The sequence below is a fragment of the Stegastes partitus genome, unplaced genomic scaffold (assembly GCF_000690725.1).
Source record: "Stegastes partitus isolate 25-593 unplaced genomic scaffold, Stegastes_partitus-1.0.2 Scaffold1569, whole genome shotgun sequence".
In the NCBI taxonomy this organism is placed as follows: Eukaryota; Metazoa; Chordata; class Actinopteri; family Pomacentridae; genus Stegastes; species Stegastes partitus.
Genome location: NW_007579300.1, coordinates 153341 through 165958, shown reverse-complemented (window position 1 = coordinate 165958; position 12618 = coordinate 153341). Strand labels below are relative to the sequence as shown.

Here is a 12618-nt window from a genome sequence, read left to right as displayed (position 1 = left end):
TCAAAGTTATATCAAAATATGCTGTCAACACATTTTCATTAAACTGGTTTTAAACGTTTCTCAAGTGGCAGAACAGACCGACAATTTCTTTAGATGACAATTATTTCAAAAACCATCTCTCTTGCTAAGAAAAGTGCAAAATCCTGACTGTCCTAAACGCAATTCCGCCCGATGATCCACAACCAGCACGGCTCTGATCCACCAAGAAAGTTCGACAAAACTATTTCTAACTGGCGTCAGTTTTAGCTCGCACTCCCAACCAAACTAAAACTAACATTTTGATTCCCTTATTTAATCTCTCCCTTTCCGGTGCGCAACTGTTTGATTGTGTGGTTACTCTCTGGCCCCCGCAGGCTCCGACACAAACAGAGCGATAAACAGAAACAACCCCGACGAACAAGCCTCTCGATGCAAACAGTCATCTAGCCAAACATCTATGGGGCGAGCACGACTCGAATCAAAGCGGCGCCGGGTTTTTATCTCGGCACACCAGAGCCCAATAAACAGCTGTTTCCTCGGGCTGCGTCACACTGCAGGATGTGTCAGTATCAGTAAGGCCTCAATAATCAGACAGCCGACAGATGACAGAACACTCGAGACTCTCCTGAGGCGTTTTGGACTATTACACACAGCCGACGGGGCTCTTGGCTGCGTCTCCTCAATTTCTTATTTTTTTAATTTTAATTTACTTCTTCTTTTCTCTCATCACTTTCAGCCTCTCCTGCCGGCACGCTGCAAACCAGACAAACACACACGGATTAAGACGAGCAACGCAAGCCAGCGGATATTCGAGCCCCGGAGATTATTCGCCAACCTTTCACCCCTCAGCATAAAATCTGCCGCACAGCGACGGGCAGAGCTTAAGACCTCATTTCTCCCGAGCAGCAGCAGCAGTCTGAGCCTCAGCTTGACCTTGGCCAGAGGAGAGCGTGAGTCATTAGCATGGAAAATCGTCTGCCTTGCAGTCTCACTGATGAATGTAAACATTACACAGCTTGGCACGGCTTCTAAGCTCCCCTGGAGATGCTTGCATCACCCCCTGGGCCAACGCCAAATCTATTTACAGGCTCACGGATGCACTTTTTTCCGAAGGAGATTCATCATTAACAGCGCTGAAAAGGTCTTTTAGTGGGTTTAACGTTAAAGAAATGAACCCGGATGAAATTAAATCATCAATATCAACCTCTTGCAAGACAGTCTGACATGTGGGCACTAAAAAATTGCATCCGTAAGCAACTGCTTAGCATCCAACTCCGTAACTAAAGGCATCTTCCTGCTGTTATCGCTCTTTCTGGTTGCAGGCTTTCCACCAGCCTGCGAAACCTGGCAGCAGAGACGTGGCTCCATTTGGCCACGAGAGCATCAGTGAGGTCCAACACTGATGTTGGGCGATAAGGTCTGGCTGACAGTTCCAGTTCAGCCCAGAGATGTTGGATGGGGTTGAAGTCAGGGCTCTGCCCAGGCTACTAAAGTTCTTCCAACACATCAAACTGGGAATTTCTTTATGGATTTCTCTTTGTGCAGAGGCCACTGTCACGCTGAAACCTAAACTGCTGCCACAATGTTCAAAGGAAACTATTGTTTAAGATCCCGTTGCATGATGTAGCATGAGAGACCCTCTCTGGTTCATGATCAGACCCCTACAGACTCCCCCCTGTGCATCAGAAGGCCTGTACCTGGGGACGTGTTGTCATTTACAAATTAACCTCCTCGGCTTGTTTCATGTGGCGCATTTGCACAAGATAAACAGCACCCAAACTCACTGACATTATCAGTGTATGAGATGCTAAGAGGAGCCACATAGCGACTGCTGAGCCAGAAGAAAGACAACAAAATGTTCCAGATCTCATGCATATCCTCCATCTAACCCTTCTCCTGTCCTACTGAACTGGCACCCGAACACCCATCTATAATTCTCAAGCAAGAAAGAGGCAGAAAACAACAAAACCTTGGACAAAAAAGCAGAAAATTACCTCTATTGGTAACACATTACCTATGTGTTTGGCAAAATATGGAAGACAATCCTCGGTGGAATCTTTATTTTGGAAATTATGGACAAAAAAAACAATAAAAAATCACCTCCACAATTATTATAAATTACCAGTGATCCCGAGTTAATACTAGTCCTGTGTGAATAGGGCTAATGCTGCATATTTATAAGCTTATTTCCATAAAATAAAAAAGCACTAAGAATATCCTGCCTTTCACTATATCCATCTCTTCCCACTCGCTGCAGCTCGAGCACACCAGCTCACCTGCTCAAACACTGTAACACAACACATTTTTCAAGATGTAATTGGTTCCTTATGTTGATTACACCAAAAATGTGTCTTCTAACATGTAAAAAACACCATGTGGACACACTAACAAGGCACAAATATTGATTTTCTTAAGTATGGGGCACTTTTAAGGCTTCTAATTACTGGAACGAAGGGGCCGAAGCCACAGGTTTTTTCGAGCACATACTGCCTAATTAGTACAGAAAACCAAAGCAGCCATAACAACCACCCTAACCCTGTTATGTTGTTTTTAATGTTTGCTATTTTAATCGGCATAATCAAATTGCTAATTCCGCCAACAGTTTCTCGAACACAGCGAATGTCGGCTTCAGCGTTGCGCTGCACGTACATCCTCTCTTCACGGTAAAATATTTCGACATCACATCACACCACCTACTTACGGCACAAAATACAATTCTGTTGTTCTATGATTCACTTTTATCTCAACATTATGAGGGCCGATTCTGTGTTTTATCTCCGGCTGAAAGATTTATCTGGTCAATAAGTGATGAGTGTAAATTACCAGGCCTTCAGCAGCCCATAAATATGAGTCGGGGGGTCAGAGACTGCAATAACGCTCTGATTAATGTTTAAATTGCTGGGAATGCAGGAGGGGGGATCGCTCTTGACGGATGGACGCGGTTTCGAATTTCAGCGGCGATAAGAGGAGCTGTGGGCGGATAATGTTAAATGAAAAAACAATCAACATATAAAGTCAAGTGACCTCGAATGACCTCTAAAGCCTCGGAGGTCTCCAGTGTGGCGGAGACAACGTTAAACGGATGCGTTTCCTGCAGGATTAACAGCTCGTCGTGAATCACTGGCTGTCTGTATTTCTGCCGTCTGTGTTGTATCCACGAGTCTGCAGCTCCCCATCTCCCGCTCGCTCCGTTATTAAAACGCCGTTCCACTGGAGCAGAGCGTTCACCCAGTGCAGCAGATACAAACTCATTAGCCGAATGCTAACGCAGTCCCCGTCCTGATTTACACTTCGAGGCGCGCAGGTGAGCTTTGATCAGCCGTGTTGACGCTGGGAGAGCACTTTGACATCTGTATCGCAACGTGCAACACGCCGCCGCCGCCGCCGCCGCCGCCACGGAATTAATGCAAATCAACCGATGTAGAACATTCATTCATTTTCGGGGCTGTGTAAAGCAGAAGCAAATTGACAGAATATCCATTTTTAATTTACCTGCAGGAAATCAAGCGCTACACGCCAAAAATACTAATGTGGCTGCAGACGCTTGGGAGTCATACTGTCTCATGTCATTACTCTTCGGTACATGTGTCGCTGCAGTGCTCAGATTAAGACTAATGGGGATAAAAAGAGGAGACAAGAAAGACGTTCAATGCGCATATTTTCCCTGTTTGTCGTCGTGATTTGAGCTCCTTTCCGCTAATCTGATGGCATCTGAACGTGTCGGCTTCGGGTCCGAATAAATACCCTGGTCATGGTTGTGTAAAAGTTGCAACAGGCCCACTTGGCAAAACTTCATGCATTCACATGAACGGATAGGACTGCAGGTTTGATGAGCTTACAATAATGATTAGCGAGGTCAAGTTCTGGAGTATATGGGAATGCATTTACGTGCACACTAATGAAGCAACAACCTGCTGTGAGGCTGAAAAATCTCTATGATGAAAAAATATATATTCTGAGTGAATAAACGGATGAGACTTTTGCAGCAAAATAATATTCTGGCAGCTGTGATGGAGCTCAGGACTCAACCTGAGGATCGCTGCTATGCAACAAGTACTTTGACTGTAGCTTTTACTGTAAGTTTAGGTTGTTGTACTGTCCAGTCTTGCAAATATGTAGAATAACAGGTCTCTCTGTCATCTCTGCCAACATTAATGTATACATCCGAATAACAGGATACTGTCATTGTCATTTTAAAAGACTGATGGAGCCAGAAATGTTACGTATCCCATGTCTGAAAACTCACTTGAGAAGTATTATTTAAGAAGACAGACTCAAATGTCTGCATGGTAAATATCCATCAAGCAGCCCCGACATTATAACCCCTGATGGGTAAAGTTCTAACAATGATCATCTTGTTTTAGTGCACCTAAATATTGTTCTAAACCAAGCACACCCTGATGTGAAAGGACTCCACCAGCCACACAAAACACCCTAAGCGTCCAAAGGAGTCGACTCAGCCTCCAAACTCCCAAGATCCCAAACTGATTGAGCATCTGCCCCATCTTGCAACCCCCGGGCTCCACTACTCGATGCCAGACACCACAAGACAATTCAGAGTGAATGTGTCGGCACGAACAGAGCCTACATAAAATTAAACAGGTGGTTTAAGGTAGTTAGCTTAGCTTCGTTAGCAACACATGCCTCCACCAGCCTCTAAAGCTCACTATTCGGCACATATCTTGTGCCATAAAGTGCACCACGCTAGCTTTTCCCTATTATCATCCTTAAAAACATGAAACAAATACAGTGTTAAACTCTTCTGGGGGTAAATAAAATGTTTTTTGTACATTGGTTGGGAAAAAAAACTCCCATTAAAATCAAAATATTCTTTAATGGAGCAGTTTGGCATTTTAGAAAATAGGTGTACTTCCTGTTTTTTTTAACCAAAGGTTTTCTCTCTATACCTGAGAGACTTCATAAAATACATGAAAACATTTTTTTTTTAGCTTAGTACTCAACAGACCGGTATTTCACAACAAAGCAAAAGTGATATTTCCCAAAATGTCAAACTTTGCCGTCAGTCCCGACATGCTTCTTTCTTTGCGTTACCTTCGTACAGCCAATCGCTGAGCCCGTTGAAGATGACGCCCTCTTTGCCGGTCGACACCAGACGAATGGAGCGGCTCTCCACCTTGGACCGATAGTAGATGTTGTTCTCAAAAATGAAGATCTACAAGAGCCACAAAGAGAGAAAAAAAACGCATTAAAGTCTAATTATGAACCATGATTTTAAACTTTCTTTCAGCTCATGTGTCCTTCCTGCCACATTGATTCGTAGCTGATCCTGACTGGCAGCCTTCACACTGGGAATTTCCCGAATAAGTTTTGTTGTTGCCGTCGACACACACGCAAGAGGACAGCGCGGTATTTACCCTGAAACACAACATCGCAGGTGGGCGACCTGGGGGGAAAGCAGAGGCCTTGATATCACCGGCGAGATCAACCTCGGGGTCAAGAAGCGCATTAGCATGGTGCTTCTTCAGCTTGTCCCGCACCGGAGCAGCATACATATTTGCAACAGCGCCTCGTGACGAGAAGGAAACCGGGGTTTTTCGACTTAAGTACAAAGAGAGAAAAATAAGTCTTTTCAATTTCCGATAAGACGGCACACCTTGGGACCAGATTTTGACTTTGACGTTCTCCTCCGCGGGGCCTGCGGGGCTTTCAAGATAACTGAAGGTCAACTCTTTCATTACAGAGAATAATAGATCATCAGCACCCACGGTGAACTAGGCAGGGCGGGGCGGCTCTCGGGGGCTGGAATTTTAAAATGTTACAGCGTTAATGCCATGCTGAAATCAATCTCAGGCTATTACAGAAAAGGGCTCACTCTGTATCTCAAGGATTATGGAATCTCTTGGCCTCAAGCAGGTATCATGGTATCGGTTTGTGAGTGATTCTCCGACAAATATTCACTCTGAGCAGCCTAAATGATGAAGCTCCCCTCAGCAGGAAGCCCAATCTTGTAGCTGCATACGACTGCCGCATGTTGATTTTTTATTTTCCTTCTTCCCGCTGCGTTAAAAAAAAAAAAAAAGGAGTCTACAAAGAAAACACTATCGCATGAATCCATCTCTCTATACCCTGCGCCTCAGCAATGAGCCATTTAGCATACAGAAAGACAAATTAACTGAGAGTTTCTGCTGCATCTTTTTTGGAAGTAACACAGAATCGGTTACAACTAGCCTCTCCTGAGAAGCTGTGGGCCTCGTGTGCTTCGGTGTCACTTCGGTGCAGATGGAGTCCCTGTATAGAAGCTAATCTAGGCCACAGCACAGAGAGAAGACCTGGCCCCGTTCTCTGAAGGAAGGAGGGAAGGAAGGAAGGAAGGAAGGAAGGAAGGAAGGTAGGACTCTGCCGGCGAGAATATTTAGAGCAGATTACACAGAATCTGGAGACTCTGGTTTGTTTGGACCACTGAAACTTATTCAATTATTAAGCGACCTGTGGTGAGGTCGAGGTAGAAGAACGGAGCTCGAGACGGATGCTCAACCCACTCGGGGAAATTTAAGAAAACTCTCGCAGCTTGATGTTCAGCGTCTTTCCCAAGGACGCTTCGGCATGTGGGGGCACCAGGGATCAAACCGTCAACCTTGAGATTGCTGCACCATTGGACGAGCCATAAAACTGTAATGCTGACAGACTAAAGGGAAGCACAGGGGCGGTGAACCGACTCACCTCGAGCTGCTTTTTTTTTCTGCTTAAGTGCTAGTTATGTAATGCTAGCATGCTAAAAATCAATAGAGTCAAGCGTATCTATACTTGGGGTCGCATTTTTTCCAAATTATCTGCATTTATTTCTTTATTTTCTACCAATTTCTAATAAAATAGTGGAAAAATCTAAAAATATAGTCTTTATTTTGTGGTCTGGTTGGTTACACGGCACAGTTTATAGCCTATCAGCACTAAATGTAATATAAAATGTAGAAAAAACTAACGCATTTTTGTGTTGTTTTTTGTTTTTTTTTTGTTTTTCCGTTTTTGTTGTCTTACTGCAAATGTATGTCGGTTATGGATCTCCCTTATTACTAACAATCAGCCAACACATTCAGCCAACTTGTGTGGAAAAAAAGCAAGACAGAAAGCAAGATAAAGACTGCTCGTAAAACAAAATAAAATATGCACACAATAAACAAGGCAGAATTCGATCCAATCCTAACATGAAATACTAAAATATTGATACCACTAAGAGCAAGCGAGAGCCACTGAAAACACCTTGAGATTTTTTTTCTTTAAAGTATCACTGGAGGTGAAATATTGGGCTGAAAGAGGCAAGCTATTCCAAAACTTTGGAGCCGCTGCCGCAAAAGCACAATCTCCCGTCTTCGTCCGGCGGCCTCGATCGCGGACCAGTTAAAAGCTTTGAGAACGTCAGAGGCCTGGAGGAAGAGCAGAGGCAGAGGAGTCATGCATGGCTTTACAAACAAATAAAAGAAGCTTAAAATCAATTCTGGATTTAACAGGCAGCCGGTGCAGGGAGACGAGTACGAGTGCGATGCTTTCCCCTTTATTTTTTTTTTTGCAGCAGCATTCTGCACCAGATTCAGACAAAACAGTGAGAACTGGCTGATACCCAGCTAGAGCGGGCTGCAGTAATCCAGCCTTGAAGAGCTGAGAGAGTAGATTTCAACAATGGAGAGAACCGAAATGGTGAACAAGACAAATATAGCACTTGTACATCAACATCTTAACGTGTCATTGTGAGCCTGCAACCATTGTGAGCAAAGATGCATTATGGGAAGTGTAGGATCCATGTTTTTTTTGTATGTTACTTGACTAATTTCAGGATCTCCCCTCTGAGATGTCAGTTTTTAAGGAAAAGCACTAATTAAGTGTTGGAACGCTCTTTGAATACTAAACACAAGTGTAATCTAACCACTGATGGGGCAGCATTAGCTTTAAAACACATAACTAGGGGTATCAGTTTGGCTGATTATCAGATCTGATATTCAGCATTTTACTGTTTAAGTGTTCCCAGAGAGGGGCTGCACGGTGAAGCGGTGGTTAGCAATGTTGCCTCGCAGCAAGAAGGTCGCCGGTTCGCATCCTGGTGAGGACGCCCAGGATCTTTCTTTCTGTGTGGAGTTTACATGTTCTCCCCGTGCAGTGTGGGTTCTCTCCGGGTTCTCCGGCTTCCTCACACAGTCCAAAAACATGTTGAGGTTAATTGGTGATTCTAAATTGTCCGTAGGTGTGAATGTGAGTGTGCTTGGTTGTCTGTCTCTAAGTGTAGCCCTGTGATAGACTGGTTACCTGTCTAGGGTGTCCCCTGCCTTCACCCTGAGTCAGCTGGGATAGACTCCAGCCCCTAGTGAGCATTAAACGGTGTATAGATAATGGATGGATGGATGTTCCCCGATACAATTACTTCATTTAAAAATGCTCCGTTTTGGCACCAATAGAGCCACCTCTCACTATGTGTGGTCATTACTCTGTGGTCTTCAGCAGCCTCATTTCTGATGTTATGCCCTAAAAGCAATAGTTTATCAACACCAAAGGAAACAAATCTGAAAAATCCAATTTAATAAAGGCATTTCAACAAAGTCTTGTGTTGGAGTTATTGAACATGGTGACACCAAGATTTAAATTTTTACTGCAAATGTACATCAGCTACAAATATCAGCCTCCTTGAGTGCTACTAAACAGTATCGCTGTTGTACTCAAGAAAATTCTCCACAACTTACAACAAGAATAACCTGCACATTGTACTCCTAAGTTCCAGTTTCTCTTCTTCTCTCTCTCTCTCTGTCAACACAAAGTCTCTCTAATGTAACACAAAGGTTAGGCCTCGTTGGACTAAGCGTCCCAACGAGTCTGAATGTGTTCGCTGCAGATTAGCAACCTACAGGGAGCGAAAAATAAAAAAAACAAAAAGTCCTCTATTCACCGAGGGATTTACTTTCCACAATAAGAGAAAAACATCTTTTCGAATGTTGCCGTGAAAATCTGATGCTCCACATTTATCGAATTACGCCGACTTCTTAGCCCGACAAGCGGCTTAACATGTGGCCGGACAGCTGTGTTTGTGCATGAACGGGCATGTGTGTGAGGACTCTCTAAAGGGGGTTTTAATCATGCGCGTGAGGGATTTGGGAGCGGGGTAACAGGTGGGCCGATTTATGCACATCAGACGTCTAGATATGACAACACACGCCTCGGCTTCCAGTCTGTGTTTGCTTGTTTCAGCTGACGGACGCGTCTCCCTTCACCCTCAACCTCTCCGACGGAGGACATGCGAACCTTCGGGGGAGAAAAGCAGCTGCTCGGCTTCATGCTAACATAACTCGCCCGCTGCAAGTTAAAAAAAAAAAAAACACTTCATGACTAATGGTGGGAAACTTGAGGCTATATCAATCTAGCAACTGTGTTAATTAATCCGCTGACGAGATAACAGGTAATTAATAGCATTGTGCTGCAGGATGTAATCGCTTACAGTCTGACTGGCCCGCAAAGCAACCGACTGAAGCTCATTAATGCCGTGACAAGTTTGATTGTGTGATGATGGAGGCGGAGGATGATTCATCTCGGAAGAAACGCAAAAGGACCGTCGCGTCTTGTGCTTCAAACAGCGGCGTTTAATTTGAAATTTGTTTACTGGGAAATCTCCGGGAATCATTAGGTTGATTTACACCCCCGAGGGTACAAAATTGTTTTTGGCGTACCGCGTTCAAGGACTCCGACTAAGACCATATCAGTGACTTGAGGAAAACGCTGCCTCTGAAAGATAGAGATTAGCCGCGTCACAATTCTGAGGCCACGCTCTCAGAAATGGAATTGTCTTAAGGCAGTTTTCAAAGCATTCTCGGGGTACAGCTCAGAAATGTCTTTTGGATGAATTTGAAGGTTGCAAGCAAACAAAACACTAGTTAGTTGGTGGCGTTGAGGTGATCCGTGTTGTATTTATCAGGTTGTCCATCAATCACGGCTAAAGTGCACCGATGAAAAGCCGGTGTTGGGGTAACTCTACAGACATGACCAAGCCAGACACTGGTGGTGTACAATTTCTGTTTCTGCAGCAGCTTCCTGCTATTCTATATCAAATGCAATGCTGTTTCTTCTCCTGCCTTCACAACAAAATGCCGTGCTACTCTCACAGCGTCTCCACAGAGCTTTATTTTCCCTCCACAGACTACAATGCCGAGCCAGTGTTTTCAGATTTAAACATTATTTTTCTGTTGTAATCTGGACAGAGGGCTCAGCGTTCTTATTGTTATGGCTCACTCACTGATCTCATCAATATACCCTTGAGCTTTTTTTTTTTAAAGGTATAAAGCTCTAAATCATACAAGTCAAACCCTTCGGATTCCCACCATAATGGAAAAATCCATAAACATGCATAAAAAAAAATCTGTAGGGTCTATTGTTATTTTATTGGACCATTATTTAACCATGAAGAAGCCTCAGTGGGATTATGCATCTCCTTTAGAGGAGCCCAGGACAGGCTGCTAGGAATGGTAATAATACATCATTATTCTATTAATAATTTAACCGATTAAAAATCTGTTAACCGATAAGGCAGAAGACGAAGGGCGTGCATTTCATAAAATGTATTTTTCATTAGCTGTTAATACTGTAGCAACCCGGGGAGGTGGTTACTCAGAATACAGGAAGTTCTGGATTAGCAAGCAGAGAGCATCGTCGAGGTTTAGCAGGAAGGGACGCCAAGACAGAGACTTCTGTGGTGATTAATGGATTCTGGCCAGAGCTCATATATTCATGTGGAACTTCACTGACAATGGTCCAAAAAAACCAAGCGGCCAATGTGGTTTAGAGGCATGTATGATTTTAATTAACTTTATTGGCACATGACCAATTGTTGGGTGAACTTACTGATGGCACGCTATGGTTTAAGAAAATGATGTAAAATTAGTATTTTTACAAGCTGCAGCATCACTTAAGGTAAAGACAGAAAAGTTCCAGGACTGGTGTCACAAAAGATATTTTTCAAATCCAAATTACAAGTTTTCCCCTTCAATGTAATCCCCCTGGAGTTCACTCTCCCAGCCTTCTCTGCCTTCACGTCGCCATGCACTCTTATTCTTCCAGGATCCTCGTCCACGTCTTCAAAACAGGTCCCCTTGATGACCCCCTTGAGCTTGGGGAAGAGGAAACAATCCCACAGAGCCAGGTGGAGTGAGTAGGGAGGTTGCTCCAGCTCGGTGGTATTCTTCTCAGCCAGGAGCTGTCAGATGCTCAGGGCATTGTGAGCAGTTGTCATGGTGAAGCAGCCACAACTCTCAGAATGAAGCAAACGGATCTCTTTGTAGACGTGCTGGTTCATCGTCTGAAGGGGAAAACTGGTAGTTTGCAGTTTGGGTTTGAATCTTTTGTGACACCAGTCCTGGAACTTTTCTGACATAAAATACATTTAAAAAAGTCTGCTTAAAGATTACAGGCACGTTACAGCATCATAAAATCACAACAACACATGTCAAAAGTCATCAGTGAAGATGACTAAGCAGAGCTAATGTGAGTGAGTCATAACATGGACATCCACGTGTGTCTGCCTTCCTGTGAATTCAATTCGTGATTAATTTGAATCTAGATTCACAAGGACACATACAAAAATGACATGTGAGCGGCTAATGAATGCTAAAGCTCCATGTAAGGTCATGTTTGCTAACTCCTCGCCATTTCAACTTTNGTTATGGATCTCCCTTATTACTAACAATCAGCAAACACATTCAGCCAACGTGTGTGGAAAAAAAGCAAGACAGAAAGCAAGATAAAGACTGCTCGTAAAACAAAATAAAATATGCACACAATAAACAAGGCAGAATTCGATCCAATCCTAACATGAAATACTAAAATATTGATACCACTAAGAGCAACGGAGAGCCACTGAAAACACCTTGAGATTTTTTTTCTTTAAAGTATCACTGGAGGTGAAATATTGGACTAAAAGAGGCAAGCTATTCCAAAACTTTGGAGCCGCTGCCGCAAAAGCACAATCTCCCCTCTTCGTCCGGCGGCCTCGATCGCGGACCAGTTAAAAGCTTTGAGAACGTAAGAGGCCTGGAGGAAGAGCAGAGGCAGAGGAGTCATGCATGGCTTTACAAACAAATAAAAGAAGCTTAAAATCAATTCTGGATTTAACAGGCAGCCGGTGCAGGGAGACGAGTACGAGTGTGATGCTTTCCCCTTTATTTTTTTTTTTTTGCAGCAGCATTCTGCACCAGATTCAGACAAAACAGTGAGAACTGGCTGATACCCAGCTAGAGCGGGCTGCAGTAATCCAGCCTTGAAGAGCTGAGAGAGTGGATTTCAACAATGGAGAGAAGTGAAATGGTGAACAAGACAAATATAGCACTTGTACATCAACATCTTAATGTGTCATTGTGAGCCTGCAACCATTGTGAGGAAAGATGCATTATGGGAAGTGTAGGATCCAGGTTTTTTTTTTTGTATGTTACTTGACTAATTTCAGGATCTCCCCTCTGAGGTGTCAGTTTTTAAAGAAAAGCACTAATTAAGTGTTGGAACGCTCTTTGAATACTAAACACAAGTGTAATTTAACCACTGATGGGGCAGCATAAGCTTAAAAACACATAACTAGGGGTATCAGTTTGGCTGATTATCAGATCTGATATTCAGCATTTTACTGTTTAAGTGTTCCCAGAGAGGGGCTGCACGGTG

At 43.6% G+C, this 12618-nt stretch overlaps 1 protein-coding gene across 1 annotated transcript in view; it reads right to left on the bottom strand.

Moving 5' to 3' along the window:
- LOC103371350 (dipeptidyl aminopeptidase-like protein 6) overlaps nt 1-12618 on the bottom strand; it is a gene marked incomplete at its 3' end in the record, with an annotated part of 127572 nt that overhangs the window by 10144 nt on the left and 104810 nt on the right. The window contains exon 8 of the mRNA XM_008300647.1: nt 5032-5152. Within this exon, the coding sequence (XP_008298869.1) occupies nt 5032-5152 (121 nt within the window). The remainder of the gene's footprint in view (nt 1-5031; nt 5153-12618) is intronic.